At 50.6% G+C, this 17,486-nt stretch overlaps 1 protein-coding gene across 5 annotated transcripts in view; it reads right to left on the bottom strand.

Annotated features, from left to right (window-relative positions):
• Scara5 (scavenger receptor class A member 5) overlaps positions 1-15,577 on the bottom strand; it is a 92,845-nt gene extending 77,268 nt beyond the window's left edge. For 3 of the 5 annotated variants that reach the window (XM_075949682.1, XM_075949684.1, XM_075949687.1), the window contains exons 1-2: positions 15,248-15,577; positions 10,444-10,578 (exon numbers count right to left, since the gene is read on the bottom strand). In XM_075949682.1, coding sequence (XP_075805797.1) covers positions 10,444-10,555 — 112 coding nt within the window. In that variant the 5' untranslated portion in view covers positions 10,556-10,578; positions 15,248-15,577. Of the gene's footprint in view, positions 1-10,443; positions 10,620-15,247 lie in introns of all 5 variants that reach the window. The other 2 variants (XM_075949685.1, XM_075949683.1) reach the window with 2 other exon arrangements.
• Between the last annotated feature and the right edge of the window lie 1,909 nt (positions 15,578-17,486).

The raw sequence follows: 17,486 nt of genomic DNA, 5'->3' as shown, positions 1-17,486 counted from the left end.
TCAAGAGTGAACAGGTCTTTTGTACATCAGTAAAATAGTTGTGGGCACCATGTAGCTTTAAAATAAACCTGGCCACTAAAATGACCAAGGTACACAGAAAAGGGTCAACGTGGAGCCCACCCCTCAACCACTAAGAAGGGAAAGGGGATGAAGATTAGTCAATAGCCAAAGATTACTCAATCATACTAGCTAATACAGCTTCCTGGAAAACCCAAAAATATTGGGTTCTGAGGGCTTCTAGATAGCTGATTTTGTGGACCATGGTTCCCAGGAGGTTATGTGGGTTCTGCACCCTCTCCCATACCCCATCCTATGTAACGCTTCCATGTGGCTGTCAAGCAATATCCTTGGTAACACCCATTGTAATAAATGGGGACGTGTAATTAAAGTGTTTTCCTGAGCTCTAAGGCACTGCAGCAAATTAGACTGGAGGGGGAGATCTTGGGAACTCTGGTTTATAGCCAGGGTTGGAAGCATATGCTGTGACCTGGGCACATGAATGGGATCTCTAGTGGATCAGGGCTGTGGTGAGTCCTCCATCGATGGGATCTATATCTGTCTGCAAGAAGATACCGTCAGGCCGTGCGATGGTAGCGCATGCCTTTAATCCCAGCACTCGGGAGGCAGAGGCAGGCGGATCTCTGGGAGTTTGAGGCCAGCCTGGTCTACAAGAGCTAGTTCCAGGACAGGAACCAAAAGCTATGGAGAAACCCTGTCTCGAAAAATTAAAGAAGAAGAAGAAGAAGAAGAAGAAGAAGAAGAAGAAGAAGAAGAAGAAGAAGAAGAAGAAGAAGAAGAAGAAGAAGAAGAAGAAGAGGAAGCTATCAGAACCAAAGACAATTGGAGGACAGCTAGGGGGCGCCCTATGACAGAGCTGGTTATTGGTGTAGAGGTACCCCACCCACCCCCACATTTTTTGATGAGCAGAGTTAGAGTATTCTATGTTGATTGTTGAGTGGGAAGGCAAAGAAAACCCAACACCACCACATGGCTTGGTTTTCCTATCTCAGCACAGTCAACTAGGCTATAGTGAGCAGCTAACATAGTGACCCTGTTTGCCCCCAGGCCTTGTTTAGTCCCTGGGGAAGTCAGGCCAGAAAACAGGAGGTGCAAGGGTAGGGGTGGATGTAGAAGTGATCACCTCCATCATTAAATGAGTCTGAACCTTTCACATCCATTTTTAAGAAAAGGAGAGAAGATGGTTAAAATGGGGAGGGGGCAGCCTGAACTAATTCCACTAAGACTCCATGGGGGCTCTAGGACAGTTCTTCCTAATACTTGCAGTTTGTCGTATAATTTTGTCAGTTCCCCCAAGCTCTATCTGTTCCCAAGGTTACTCTGGATAAAGATTCTTTGAAAACAATCGATGGCCTGTGCTTATTTTCCACCAACACAAGAACCGCCTGCTGGCTGCTATTCATCTGCTTTGAGAGCTAAGACTCAGATGGAAAGAGAGTCCAGACGTGGCAAAGGGCAGGGAAGGAGAGTCAGCTAACTACCAAGATCCAAGTGGGATGGAGAAGGCCATGGAGTCCTATGCAAAGAATGAATGACTTGGGGGAGGGGGCTGGTAGAAGGTACTACAATTTTTGTCCCAAATAAAATCATATTATCTCAGGTTTACTTGAAAATATGTACCTGATATATGTTTATATATGCATGTATGTATATATCAACTGAAGTTATGCCATGTGTGGTGATAATAATCTACCCAAATGCCATAGACTAGCTAACAGAATTCCCAGTGTTGACCATGGGAAAACTCCCTTCAAGTTGCTAGTCAGGAAAGTCAAAGAGACTCCCCAAACCTCCAGGCTTTCACCCTTGTTTGTCTCTCAGAACTTGAAGGTGAGACCCTACTGTTGAAGACACGGTATATGTTTGACACAAGACTCGGAGGAATAGAGTTGGAACTGACCTGGAAATCACTTCCCTGAGGATTATCTGAAGAGTCTATGCCAGCTGACAAGAAAGAAAACTAAGCAATGTTGTACCCAGCTGTAAAGCTTACAGACCACACTAAGGACCAGCACTGCAAGATAGCCCCAAGGGTGTAGTAGTGGCACCTGCGTCTTGAGGGCAACCAAAGATGTCTAAATTGGACTTAAAGCAAATTTAAAGGAGAGAATTAATGTCTGATACATTAAACCTAGTCAACTACTGACCACCCATGATTGGTGAAGCCGCAGGTCCTAAAGGAGGACCAACTACTGCCACATCCCTAAACCAGGATGATCCCTATCTGCGCTCTAACTGCGTATCCTTATGTTCACAGTAAATGAGCTCTCACCCCTCATCAAAGACACTCCTTTCTGAGGCAGATGGAAACCATTCCAGAAAGCCACAACTAATCCAAATGAAGAGAATTGAGTGGTTGAGGTGTCCAACCCCAGCCGATACCTCTACAACACAGCTCCCATTCGGATAGCTCAGAGGGCATCACAGAAGAGGGGACGGAAAGAGTTTAAGAGTCAGAACAGAGAAGCTACACCCATAAAATCTCATAAATTTGGTCATCTAAACAAGACTGGTACAGTGGCAACGTGGATGGGGGTAAATCTCGCAAGGCCCTACCACGAGATGAAGAGTTACAGGTGACTGATGGCCACTGGGAGAAAAAGATCAGCTTCTGTTGGAACAAGAGCCTTGTTGGGTTATCTGGTGCACAGTGGCCAGCCCTAAGCATTTGGGAGGAGTTGGAGGGGAGAGAGTGAAGGGGGGAGGATGTAAATACAGTCCTCATGTATGAAATTTGAAAAATTAAATTTTAACTTAAAAAAATAAATGAAAGGCAGTGCCCTTGTCTTAAAAGGATACTGCAAGTAGAGGGGAGATATGGTATCTAGACGTACAGGGACTCAAAAGGCATCAGGACTTAGGCCAAAAGGTCCTCTTCTTGGGCTGGAAGGATGGCTCAGGCAGTAAAGGGCTTGCTTTGCAAACACAAGGACCTGTGTTCACCCTAGAACCCATGGAAACAGCTGGAATAGCGGTATGTGCTTATAATCCCAGGACCAGCGGAAGGAGGTCAAATAGACCCCTTGGGCTTACTGCCCAGCTGTCTTAGCCTACCTGGTAAGTTTCAGATCAGAGAGAAAAACACGATGATGCCTGAGAAATAGCAACAAAAGGTTGACCTCTGACTTAGACACACATACATATGTATGCACATACATACACATGAGTGCACATACACACATGCACACACACACACATTCATGCACACATACATATACAATGCATGCGCATACATACATAAACGTGTATGCACACACACATATACATATGTACACACATACATACACATGCACACACATATACGCACATGTACACACACCACATGCGTGCACACACACATTCCACAACAAACAAAAAAAAAATCCCAGAAGATCACCAGCTTGTAGAATAGCCCCCAAATGCCAGCAAAGATTCCAAGTTCCCGTCCCCAGCCAGATGCCTGAGCTGAAGATGTTTGCTAGGTGGAAATGGGGGATGCAGCCCGGTCTCCATCTGCACCATCATTCTTTCCAGAACTGTAAGGCACCCGCCCTCCACCCTGCTGTGATGGGCGAACTGGCTTCTCCCTTGAGCAGAGAAAATCAGGCTTGAAGTCCCTGCCTTCTCTCCTTTTCTCCAAGCAGTTGCAAGCACACGTCGGAAGGGTCACAGGGTGTCTGCTTTGGAAGACAGGAGGGCTAGGCCATCTGAATGGGACTGAGCTTGATGTGTCCCTGAAGGCTGCAGCTGGACCACCTCTACCCCAGAACAGAGCAGGGTGTGCCACAGAAGGAAGCCCAGCACATCAGAGCAAGGAATAAACATGCCTAATGCTGCGTTTGTCTGTGATGTTGTGTTAAAGCTTCCCCTTCTTCCTCCTCAGGACCTCTCTGTCTTTCCCTTCCCCCACCTCCGCAAGGGTTTCAGGGTCTCTCAAACAGGTAAAGACAGAAGCACATGGCACTGAGTGTCTACAGCTGTGTATGGTTCGGTCACACCCTCCTCTGGTCCTGGAAGGACAATGACATTCATCTTATTTGAGGATGAGGTCTCTGAGCAAAGCCACACCCCCCGCCAAGGCAAAGGATGGCCCTGTCTAGCAGACAGACTCCTAGGTTTTAAAAAGGGAGTCTATGCAATGGGAGGCAAGGAAATGAGACACTCGCCAGGGACAGAACGGGGTCCTGGAGCTGCCACCACCCTTGGGCCTGAGGATGTCTCAGGGATGAAACAAAGTGGCTGGAACTCAGAAATAATAAGCTCCCCCAGAGAGGAGCCTAGCCTGAGGTAGCCCTGCAGAGCAGGCTTTGAGGAATGGGACAGACCCAAGCCCCCACGTCTTCCCTCCTTCCATCTCCTACCAGAGTCCCCTGGTACCTGAGCCTAAGGAGGAGGTAGGGTACAGAACAGGGGCAAGTGGAATCGGGAGGGGGTACACAGAGGCTTCTGCACCCAGCCTGAGGACTGTACCCAAGCTCACAATGGTTGTGTGTGGCCTATGACCTGAAAAACTGCAATTCTGACCTCTTTCCCCCCTCTCTGAGTCTCTTTGTGTTGGGACCGTAACCGACTGGGTCACCAGGCCACCAGCATCCCCAGTGCTCCCAACCTTATCTACCAGTACTTGGCTCTCCGCTCTTGCTTACCAGGATATGTCCCCTGGTGTTACAGTACCGAATGAGTTAAGGGCCCTCTTCCACTCTAACCTATAAAGGGTGGTGACCCTCAATGAGGTCATAGCCAGACCCTTGCGTAGCTGCCCAGCAGCCCTCGGCTACACCAAATGAAGCAAGGTTGTCTGCTGTACGGAAGGTAGATGTAGCAGGTCCCCTGGGAGAATAATTTAATTTTATGGGGAAGGAACGTGGGACCGCAGAGTCCAGGCTGCAGGCACCCCGCCATCACCAGAAGCACATGTAACTCATTACCTCCCCTGGCTTCCCGTGGGCAGCCATGGATGACGCCACACGTGCGTGAGGCGGGGCGGGCTGAGGCCACGGGGAGAGAAGCAGGACGATGTTTTTCTGACACTAACACCTCTCTCAGGGCCTCACAAACCGCTTCAGAGGAGGCGGGCTCAGCCTGGAGCCTTCCATTCCTAGGACTCCTCTGGGTCCTAAAGCCAGCGGCAGAGCCTAGAGGGTCCCCAGCTAGCTGAGCAGGCAGGGGGAAAGGAAGGCTGAAGGGGGAAGGTTGAAACAAGAATGAGGCGAGGTTGAGGCAAGGGAGAGGAAGGAGCATGGGAGGGAAGAAAGAATAGGGAGCAACCCTGGCTGCGCCTCTTTTGAGTCTCTGGAGGGATGACTGAATGAGACAACATAGTAACATGCACGGGGCCCTTCGGGTCTTTGCAATGGTTCTTCTAAGCATTTCCAGTATTACATCCCCTATGCAGTGGCCTAGCAGGTTCTAGTCCCTGCCCCTCGGCTTCTGGTCTACAGGGGGCTCCAGGGAGGCTGCTGAGCGATAAGACATAGAGAGAGGAAGACAGGGCCTCGGAGATAGAGAGGACCTGAACTACCAAGGCCACTGGAGGGTAGGCAGCTGGACAGATGTGAGGGTGAGAAGATGCCAGTGTTAGAAAGGGGGGCCTTCTATGGAGGGGACCAATGGCGTGCCACAGTCCCTCTGCTCCCCTTAGCAACTGTGAAGTAAAAAGGAATGAAGGCAGGGAAGGAGAGAAGAAGGCAGAAGCTAGGAGCAAGCAAAGAGAAAAGTGGGGGAGAAATAGAAGAGTTGGGAAAGAAGGGGGCAACAGTCAGTAGCAAGGTGACCCTGGGAGATGCTGTTAGCAGAGGGTCCCTTCCTTGGCACCGAGGACACTCCCTGGGCAATGGGCCCCCCAATCCAGCATGCAGCACAATGCTTCGACCCCCAGACCTGATGCTGTTTCATGCTGTGGAGTTCCAACCTCTGCCTGCATAACAGGAACTCTCGGCCTTGCAGCCTGTACCGGAGACATTGGCTCATTTGATGAGATGGAGTCCTTTGTCCCTGATGCTCTGGTGAGGAGGGTAGGGGGTGGAAATCAAGCAAGGGTCAATACCAGTACAGCCACACATTTTTCTGGCTGGGTGAGCCTTGTCTTCCCATGAACGCCTGCCTAGGACTCCACTGAGTGAGCCCAGCTCAAGCCGGTGGCTGGCCCGGGCCACATCCCTGAAGATAGGGTTGCCAGGTGAAAGGCAGATTCTGTGTTTTAATTCTCATCCACCTCCCAGCCAATTTCCCTATCAGAATTTAGAGGTGAAGATCAGTTCTTAATCACTAGTCCCCTTTCCAATTCCTTTCCCAGGAAGGACCCCTGAATTATAGGCAGGGAGGTCCTGAGTCAGGCTTCAGTCCGCTACTAACTACTTGAGTGGCCTTGGGTAAGTCACATGCTGACTATCCCCGAGATTTCCCAAGTGCCCATTGCCTAAAAAGTGCCTGGAGGACCCACAGAAGAGCCAATCACCTTCCCTGGCTTCAAGATATTTGTAGTGCAGTGAGGATGAGAAACTTTACACGCACACGCGAGTGTATGCACAGACACACACACACGCACGCACGCACACACATACACAAGAGCCCTGCCAGCCAGAATACACTATATTTTATACAATGATTAGTTATGGTTTGTGTCCCCCAAAAGACTCAAGGTGTTGAAGCCTTGGTTCCCGGATGGTAGATCTGATCCTTGAGAACTGAGAGTCTCCCAAGGGCTCAGGGGCTGTAGCTTGTCCTTTCCTGGACTTATTCTCTGCTTCCTGGCCACCATGAAGTCAAAAGGTGGGCTACGCTATCTGTGTTCTCACTGTCACGATGTTCTGCCTCACCTCAGACCCAAAAGCAAGGAATGCAGCCAACCGTGGGCTAGACCCGTTCCAACGGTGAGCCCAAGTAAACTCTTCTCCTGTGAGTGGTTTCTGTCAGGGATTCTGTGGCTGTGACTGGATACCAGCACCACAAGCTCTGAGATCCAAGCAGGGCTGTGCCTGGGAAAGGGATCCATGGGACTTGAGGTGATGGCTGGAGCCCAGGTAGGTGTGGGGTGGGAAGACTGTGGGCAAGAAGGGGACGGTACAGATAGAACCCATGGGCTCATGCTGGGAGTGATGGGCAAGGAGGCCAAGACAGAAGAACCTGGAAGTGTTCAGTCAGGGCCAGACCTCTGTCTAACGTGAATATTTACACCCATGGTGCTCATCTATTTTATTTTATTTTATTATCATTTTCTAGACAGGGTTTCTCTGAGTAGCTCTGACTGTCCTGGAACTCACTCTGTAGACCAGGCTGTCCTCAAACTCAAGAGATCCACCTGCCTCTGCCTCCCTGCCTCTGCCTCCCTCCCAAATGTTATATTTTAAATAATTTATTATTTTAATTTTATGTTCATTGGTGTTTTGCTTGCATGCATGTCTGTGTGAGGGTGTTGGGTCCCCTGCAACTAGAGTTACAGACAGTTGTGAGCTGTCATATGGGTGCTGGGAATTGAATCCGCGGTCCTCTGGAAGAGCAGCCAGTGCTTTTAACCGCTGAGCCATCTCTCCAGTCCCCACCCACAGTTCTTTAAGTCCCACCTACATTAAAATCTGAGTCACACCTGAACAGCTGGGCTGTGCTTTGAGGTGCTCCATGCCAAGACCCAAGGGATCAGACTCCAACAAGAAGAAACACAGCGTCCCGTCACCCTACATTTTAGGAGGCCGCCCTCAAAGGGGCTTGGAGTTCATCCAACACTTTACAGTTTTAATCTACAGAAGGCTTCCCGGATGGACCTGGCCCAGGTTTTCCTCCCTTTGCCACCTCCTTCCAGTTTCTTCTTTCCTTTCTTGACCTCGCTCCTCTTGTTCCTCTGTTTCACTCTCCAGAGAGGAAGATCAAAAAAGCATCAGGATCCTTCCAAAAAAGATCCAGGCTGTCTTGTGTTTCCCCACTTCTGTGCCCCACCCCCAGAACCTACCAGCAGGGGACAAAGAGTAAAGGAATGCAAAGAACTCAGAAGCGGGGTACAAAGGCATTCGCTTTGCTACTTTCAGATGTCAAGGTCCGTGTTCTCTTATTATCCACTTACTCCTTAGCTGGCTCTCCTGTGAACATTTAGAGAGTGCTAGCCCCTGGGCCTGGGAGGCATCAGAGAACAAAGCAGCCCTCCTGCTTTGGAGGAGTTGCCAACCTTCCTTCAGCCTACATCTTACCACCTGAGCAGAGAAGAAACAGTATAACGACTGTGAATATTGCCAAGTGTGCGGAGAGAGAAAAGGCTGTGGAAGTAAGGACAATGAGAGCTGGGAGCAGAGGTGGGAGGGGTAGCAGGACAGAAGGCAGGAGAGCAAAATCCAGAGTTTGGGAGGCCTGATCCGAGGCAGTGAGGACAGTATAAAGCATCGTCCTCGGCAGCAGAGGCTAGGGAGAGTGCTCGGGACCCCATCCTGAAGGTGAGTGCCAGCCCAGGAGGAGAGCTTGGGTTTCTTGGCCATATAATCAGGGCCCAGGATTCAACTCGCCTTTAAATGGGGGTAGCATCAATCCCCAAGACTGGACTTAAAGAACCACACCCCGAATGCAATGATCTCAGAGATACCCACTGTGTCTCATTCTGGCAGATGAAGACACAGGCCTAGAGTCAGTCTGGAATCCACAGTTCTTGGCATCACTGCACCAGAAACCGGGGCCCAGGGAACCCTTCCTTAGGACACTAGCGCAGCTGAGAGCCTCATCAATCACTGTATCATGGATGCTCCGGCAGATGCATCAGCTTGGCGCCACTAAGCACAGAGCCGGGCCCACTGCTTGGTTTTGTTTCTCAGGTCCAAAGGAATGATTGTTTTTGATCTGACATCCAGAAAACAGGAAAGGGAGAAGGGAAAGGGGGGAAAGAAAAGGTGGTGGCCCCAGTGACACCCCACTGCAGGCTTCGCTCCCACCCTAAGCCTGGTGTCCCAGGTTGACCTTGGAGGACTCCCTCCAACCACCCTCAACCCCAGTCCTTTCTGGCCAAACTTGGCCTCCTTCCTAATGTGCCAATGAGAATAGAACTGAATCAGGGGCATGGTCCAGCATCACCCTTGCTGATATCCTGAACAAGGCAGCACACACACATACATGAATGCGTGTGTGTGTGTGTGTGTGTGTGTGTGTGTGTGTGTGTGTACCTTCCTTCTCTCTCCCTAGTCCTGGGAACATGTTGACTGAATCTTTTCGCACCTCTTCTCTTTCAAAATTTTTTGTGATGGTTTGTCTTGATTGACAACCTGCTGGGGCTAAGAATCACCCTGGAGACACATCTCTAAGTTTGTCCAAGAGGATGCTCAGACATGTTTAAATGAAGGGGGAGATTCACTAGCACTATCCCAAGCATATAGCAGGGGTCTCAAGTAAATAAGATGGAGAAAAGGGAGCTTCGCACCCCCATTTGTCCCTCTCTGCTTCCTGACTGGGGATGAAATATGGCCCCTGCCACCCTGCCATGCATGACATTCTCAAACCGTGAGCCAAAATCAGCCCTCTCTTCCTTAGGCTTTTGTTGAACATTTTGTCACAACAGAGGAAAAAATGATACAGTCATCCTTCAGCCCCTTTCCAGGAGCCATTTCCCTGCCTGGCTTCAGCATCCACCCTGAGGGGACTGCTCTCGGGCCAGCTCCTCCTCCCACAAGTCACCCTGAGTCATCTGAGGCCAGGCACTGGTCCAGTTTCCTCCAGAGCATCCCCGACAGCTCGCATACAGACTAGACCGGGCAAAGAGCTGAGCACCCCACAGGAGGGTCGAGGAACCCTTGCTCAAAAACTCAGGTCCCCCTGTCTGTCCCTCCACTAGGGCAGTCCCCTCTTTCCTCTCTCAGACACGGCTTCCTGTCCTACATCTGCTCCCATGAGGAAAAAGGCAAGAGCCATAGCTCCTGAGAGAGGCGACTGACAGGGTGTCCCAAAATCAAGTACTGTTCTGGGGATTAAACAGGGATGAGGGACTGTCTCTAGGCTGTCAGTTTGAAGGGACAGTGTCCCCCTGTTCCACTCAAGCCCCGTGAAGAATGGATCTGTGCATGAAGCAAGCTTTTATTAGGTACAGTACTCGGGGACAGTACAGACATCTACTAAATGCCTGCTTGCTGGTGCACAGGGATATGGAGCTGTTAAAATGCCCTTGTTCCTCGGTCTCCAGTCTGAGGAGCAAGGATATTCTATGCTGGATCCCCTCTGAGGGGCTGGTGAGTGATAGAATCTTTAATGTTGTTCTCAGTTTCAACAAGTCCATCTGTAAAACAGGTCCTCACCTTGCCGATGACATAGGCTTATCGAGATGAATGATAGAAACCCCACAGAAGGGACCTCCAAAGATCTAATATTCAGCATCTGCTAAGCTAGACAGGAAGGCGAGCAGGCACTGGGATAACCAAGGTGGGGACGGGGGGGGGGGGGGAGGGCGGTAAGCAAGGGTCCTTGACAGCTTGAAGTACTCACCATCCTCGCACAGGTTCAGCTTGGACAGGCTCCTGCCATCAAAGGGCTCCTCGAAGATGGAGCCGCTGTCCCGGTCATTGACGGTGTGCATGTACATGGCTTTGTTATCCATCCTGTCCTGGAGCCGTGGAGACACTGGGTAGCGCGAGCGACAGAGGAAGGAGACACCCAGTCAACTATGCGGAAAACAAACAAAGGGTGGATCCAGGTGCCCGCCCGCAGGACCCCCAGCCTGGAGTGTGGTCTTTTCTACCTCTGCAGGAACGGGGTGCACCGTCCAGGTGCAGGACCCCTCCAGCTCCAGCCTCTCCCTGTTCAGTGCTAGAAGGCCAAGCCCTGACCAGTTTTCAGCTGTTCCCTTAGCAGCTCTCTGTGGGGCTGGAGCCGTAGGCCGGAGACACCATGGCCATGCTGGACAGCACTTGAAGGAAATGCTACTACCCACATGGTGACTACAGACAGCTTCTGACAGAGGTTCTCAACTTGTGGATTGTGACCCACTTTGGGGTCACATGACCCTTTCACAAAGTCATCTAAGATAGTCAGAAAACACATTACAATTCATAACAGGAGCAAAAGGACAGTAATAAAGTAGAAACAAATAGAATTTTATGGCTGGGGAGGGGGGTCACCACAACATGAAGGAACTGTATTAAAGGTTAGTAGCGCCAGGAGCTTGAGAACCTCTAAGGAAGCCATCAGCAGCTTGGGAGGGTCAGACAATTGCATAAGGGAAATTAGAAGCACAGGTGCATTGAGAGTTTTAGGGTCAGTGGAGGAGGTGGGAAGGCACCCTATTTCCACAGTGGGCTGAGGCAGGAATTCATCTCCCAGGGAACCTAGCAGGTGAGCAGTCTCAGTGAGTCTTAACGAACAACTCTTGACCCTGGGACTTATGCCTATCTGATCCCCCAAGGCTGAAGCAAGGTCTTGAGCTCCGGACTTGGGAAATCCTTTCCCCTGAAGGGACCCAACCATGGCGTTTGCACAGCCGCGAGGCCTCCACCAGCACATTCTGTCCCGCGTAACTGTGTGATTGGAAGGCCATCCTCAGGGCCTGCACAAGAGGGTGGCTCCAGGGCAGAGAGGCATTGTGAGACCCAGGCTGGAAGGGATTTTCTGAGATTTTCTAAGACGCATTTGCATTCTTTGTGTAATGAGAAAAATCCTTTTCATAAAACCAAATTGCAAAGTGTTTGTTTACACAGAATCCTTTGGCTTTTCCCCCTCACATATATGCCCTGTAATTTTGCACGCTGCTTTCAACACAGTCCTAACTGGCCATAAGTTTATGTCAACTGGTTTTCCTGATGCTTTTTAGCTGTCTGGATGTTTAACCAAAATAAAGAATGGGGGAGGGGAGGAGGGAGTGGCGGGAAGGAAAAGGACGTAAAGGAAGAAGAGAAAGTAAGTCAGATGGGGTGGTGTTTATTTCTTTCTCTTTAAAGTGAAATTTGGAAAATGAAGCCTCCAGGAAGATGGGTATAATCCCAGCATGGAGGAGACCCACTGAGAGCCCGAGAAACAAGCAAGCTCCCACGAGCTGGATGAGATGGTACAGTGCCTGAAAGGCCCTGGTAGGGAGACTGCAATGGGTCTTAGGGGTCAACCCATCCCATCTTAAAGGCAGGACCTGAAGGAAGCGTGAGTGGGGATACAGAAGGGGAGGCAAGATTGGAGCAAAAACATGTGCCCTCTTTTCCCGACTTGAACTTAATCTCCAGAGACGAGGCCTTTGGGGCTGAGAAGAGGCTGGGACTGAGCAGAGGATGTTCAACTGCCCTTCCAATGAGCCAGGAACGATGGGGTCTCTTCTACGCCCTCACTCCAAGTAATGAGACGCCCCGTTCCCCACACTGGCTCACTCGCTGGGGCACACACACACAAGCACTCAGCTTCTTGGTCTTTCTTCCAGTCTCTAGAAGGGACAGGAGATGAAGATGGTCCTTGGGTCTTCCAGGACCTCTCACACAGACAGCTCCCACCCAGCCTCTCTGAGCCTCTCCCCATAGTGTCCAATCTGCTAGTCTCCTAACATTGGCTCTTTATCCAAGCCCTCCACCCAGCAAGGGCCTCTAGGTGGGGCACTGGGTGGCTCCAGCCCTGCTCAGCCATAGGGGATCCTCCCTGGTCTCAGGATGTGTGTGGTCCCTTCCCCTCTGGCCCCGATCTTGAGGAGTTACAAAACAGAAGGCACCGTTTCTGCAGCCCTGGATCTGCCAAAGGCAACAGCGTCTACAGCCAGAGGGCCCCAGAATCCACAGGGCAGGGAACCCTACTTTCATGCCACCTTTCTTCTCTCCAGATTGGCTCCAGACCACTGTGATCTGGAGTGTATCCACAAGGCAACCCGCCTAGCCATCCTCCTAACACCTCTTGGCTGGACTAAGCAACAGCCTAGGGGAGCCGAGAGAAAGGGGCTGGGGCCGAGCAGATGTGAGAGGAATGACTTGGGAAATGCTCAACTCTTCATTAGTTGGGGGGGGAAATGTAAGCATGTTCTGCCCGTTCCAGTTTTATGTGGGGCTGGGTTTTCTCCTCACGAACTCAGGAGCAGGTGGTGGACTCTGAGACTCCATCTATTATGACCTTTAGGCCCAGTTTGCATTCTCAACCATGTCCCAGCTGACCATCTTGAGTGTAAGCAGCTAGTGCGTTGTAAACATCCCTTGGGCCTCAGACGAATTTCCCTGAGGGACCTCGCTGGAGTTTCTCCTGGGAGCACTAGGAGCAGAGCAGCGAGGCAGCTCATTATTTTATCATTCCCATTGTAAAGATAACCTAACCAAGACCAAAGAGGCAAGGATGATTGTAACAGGAGGGCCGGTGAGAAAGGTACTGAGCCATGTGGCTAGCATAGATAAAGAACAATGGGTTAATATAAGCTACAAGAGCTAATAAGTAGCCTGAGCTAATGGGCCAATCAGCTTTATAGCTTCTTTGGGGCTAAACAGCTGTGGGGAACTGGGCAGGATGGAAACCCCAACAAGCAGGCCCCCCTTCATGTTACAGATGATGGTATTGGAAATGAGAGTGGAAGATGAAGTAATCAGATCATTCAGGAGATCCCTGCACACAGCACTGACTCAGCCAAGGATATACATGTGCGTCAGTCACTTTCAGTGACCATCTTTGGGGCTACTATAAGGCAGCAGAGATGAACACACCTTGGAGGGCCAGCCAGTGCACCCCTGTAAGGGCATGATCAGAGGGAGGGGCCTGGAAGGGGAAACCTGGGCCACATTGAGGGACCCACAAGTTTTGGTGCTCAAAGAGCCTGGACTTCAGCTTTGCCAATCAAAGAGAAGCCACCCTGAAAACAGGGAGGGGCGTTCTACTGACCTCCAGGGGATGTTAGGATTCACTCCCCACAAAGGGTGGAATAGGGTCAGAGTCTGTATCTGACAGCTGAAAATGCCATAGGACATCCTTGCATGCTCTGCATGGGTGTGGGCCATTGTCACACACTCTGCACGGGTGTAGGACATCCTCGCATGCTCTGCACGGATGTGGGCCATTGTCACACACTCTGCACGGGTGTAGGACATCCTCGCATGCTCTGCACGGATGTGGGCCATTGTCACACGCTCTGCACGGGTGTGGGCCCTTGTCACACACTCTGCACGGGTGTGGGACATCCTCGCATACTCTGCACAGGTGTGTGGGGGACACCTTCACACAGGTGTGGAAGTGGGGCAGCTCACGGCACAAGGGTTCCTTTTTCCATCTTTCATTTTGGGAAGGTGGCCCAATCTGCTGGTCTCATCTAGCCTTCTGCACTATACCCCTGAGGTGTGAAGTCCAGGGGGTATGGTGAGGATCATGGGAGCTGATGTGGGAGAGAGGACTTTACAATGTCTTATAGAATAGCTGGAGAAGGGGGTCCAAAGAGAATCCAGTCTCACTGGTTGGGTTTCAGAGTCCTGCAGACTCCCCGTTGCTCAAAAAGTCCTAGAAGTGAAGCTGTGTGGGGTTCCCTTTGCAAAAAAACAATCTCAAATGTGGCATAGGACTGAGATTAGGACCCCGGTTCTGGAAGTTTCACCGGGAGCACCAGAAGGGTCAAGATGGATCAGGAGCCTCACTTGCAACTCGGAACTAGTTTCTGTGTGCTCTGGCTTCTAACTCGGCAGGGCTTACAGCTTTTCTTTGGATTGCCAAGTTTCTAAAACTTACTTAAACCAAACAAGGTCACTGCAAATGTGGCCTCTGAGAAAAAGCTGCTAGGTAGATCTTAAACCCTTCCTTCTTCTAACTGTACTCAGTTCTCTGGATCCTAACTCACAGCTGGAGAGGAGCAGATGCTCCTTCAATAACCTCTGCATCATACATAGTACCCTGGTGTGTATATGTGTGTATATATGTGTGCGTGTGTCACATGTGTGTACATAGATACATATATATGCACACACATACATATATACATATCATACATATATACACATGCATACACATGCATCCATATATTCAACACACACACACAGAGTGGCTGTCCCCTGACCATTTACTCACTGAATAGGCTCTGGGAGGCTATGACATGATAAGATAAACAGAAATGAAATAGAAATAACAGCATCCCTCTGGCATCCGAGTGCAGGCTCATGTTCTACATCCTTAGCAGCTGGGTCCTCGGGCCCAGGTGTCTACAGGCTCAGAACACTGGACTTCTCCACCTGAAGCAGGCAATGCTAGGTTCTGTGTCTGCAAGACCTCCCAGTCCTCTGCTTCATCAGATCATCGTTCCCTCCACTGCCTTTGCAGCTTTACCACCCCGTAGCTTCCAGGTCAAAGCGACACGACTCACCTGTGTGCCTGTGTGGAGGCTGGAGTTCACGCCTTCAGTTCCCAGCAATTGCCATGATAGCCAGAAAGTTGACTGCTGTCCCACAGAGACCCAGGCAGTCTCTTAAAGCTTGTCCCCACAGCCAGCCAAATCCAGATGGAGTCATAGAAAGAGGCTTGCGGGGGTCACCTAGTGACTTATCTCAGGTCAGGGCCACAGGGTCACTTCTGTAGGAGAAGCAGTTCAACCTGGTGGCTGGGTGAAGGGTCTGCACCTGGTTCAGCGGTCAGCCTCAGAAAGCGATCCGGAGATGTTCTGTGGAGGCTCCCGCAGCTCTGCTAGGTACTGACTGGGTGGGAGCTGCTCCAACCTCCAGTCTTAAAAAAAAAAAAAAAAAAAAAGTTCTTAGAGCAACAGCTAGACGGAGTCTGGACTATGCTATGCTCGCCCTCTTGTGGCCACTGTCTGAATTACAGCTATACACCGAGCTTCCAGCCCCAGCCAGAAGAGCAAATCAGCATTGGCTTTGGGATCCAGTGCCTGTTCTAAAAGCGCTCCTCAAAAATACTTTTTGGACAACTTCTGGGAAAATGGCAGCTAGGTCTGGCTTATGACACACCCGAGGAAACCAGATTTATTTTTTAATGCATTGTAGGGCAGAACTGGCATTTCTCAATTCATTCATTCAGCAAATTTGGCATTTCCTGAAGTCATATCCACTCCCAAAGGACTTGGACACTCACACTGGAGCTATTTAGAATAATGTCTGGGGGCTCTGAGAGAACTTCCCAAAGTCAAGCTCAAGACGACTCGGCAACAAAGCCAGTGTCTGTGGAGCCCAAAAACTGCAGAAGAGCAAGAGACAAGACTAAGAAGCCAGCCAGCCGCCTGGGAGCCTGACGGTCCGCACCTCTAAGAATGGGAAACAGCAGCGCAAACAATTGCTTTGTAAAAAGAGCTGCACCGTCCGGGAGATAACTGCGTCTGCTGGCCCTGACCTCTCAAGCAGGAGGACTTGCACACATTTTAAAAAAATGGGTATGGCGGCACACGCTGTGCCACGCTCCCCAGTGCTGGGGGTGGAGGCAGGAGGATGACTGGGCTCAGTGGCCAGCCACCCTAGCCTACCTGGTGAGTTCCAGGCAAGTAAGGGACTCTGTATAAAGTTCCCAAGACAGAGGAGGCTCTTTAGAAATGACTTCCAAGGTTGACTTGAGTTCCCCACATACATTTGTAAATGTGTACACTCAGACACGCATGCGTACATAAACACAGATACAAGTAAAAGAGATTAAAAGGAGATCCAACCAGATGTTAAAGACGCAATCAGACGAGAGTGCTGGGGAGAGTGAGATGATCTCAGAGAAACACCGCCCCTCCTTCCAAAACCGGTCTGAGCCTTGAGCGGTCAGGTCACGTGGTGGATCTGGACCGCAGCACTCAGAAGGTTTGTAAATAAGTGTGCGACTGCCAATGCTCGCTGACTCCGAAAAGTCCTAGTCGTTTTCAGTGACCACCTCACGGACTGTCCCCAGAGGCAGCTCCTGCAGGGCATGGTGTTATAGGAAGGAAAAAGCAGTGATTGTATAAGGGGCAGGGAATGGAGGGCATAGCTCAGAAATGGGCCCAGAGGAAGTAGAAGCCAACCCTTGCTATGTACTTCATGAGCTGCATCCTTCAGAGGGGCCCTGTGAAGAGAAGACAAGGTCTCCAGCCAGGCAGTCCCCCGGCTCTGTGGCTGTGGATTAAGTCATGGAACCTCTTGGAACACAGGTTTTTACAGTCCCTAAAACCAGGTTCCTAGTTTTGGCTTCCCTGACTCAAGGGAATCTTTAAAAACATAGTCGGGCATCCCAAAGGTCAGCCATTGCTATTACTTTTCAGAGTTGACAGCTCCTGACAAATGGGACACTAATTGTCATGTGGGTCCCCACAGTGCCCACTGCTGACAGCTAGCGTCAACGCCAAGTCATGAAGCAGGGACCCCTGCCTTCCGGAGTTCCCTGCTCTTTGCCCATTGTGGAATCTGCCCAAGCACCTGTTCTGTCTCCCTGGACTCACTTGAGTTCATTCTCCAAAAGGTGTGTGGATGATAAATTGCAGGAGACAGCCCGGGTTTCTCCACACTGTCCGAGACTCATAGGCTGTGAGGTAGATAAGCATCCTCCCTGGGCTACCTCAAGGGACCTACCTGGAGCCCCTTGCATTGTCACACTCAGGGAGCCAGGGTGCTTTCCAGGGGCTGTATCTCAGAGCCCAG

This window comes from Microtus pennsylvanicus, chromosome 15 (genome assembly GCF_037038515.1).
Source record: "Microtus pennsylvanicus isolate mMicPen1 chromosome 15, mMicPen1.hap1, whole genome shotgun sequence".
Taxonomy (NCBI): Eukaryota; Metazoa; Chordata; class Mammalia; order Rodentia; family Cricetidae; genus Microtus; species Microtus pennsylvanicus.
The sequence above is the reverse complement of the archived record's forward strand: the minus strand, read 5'-3'. Positions and strand labels throughout refer to the sequence as shown.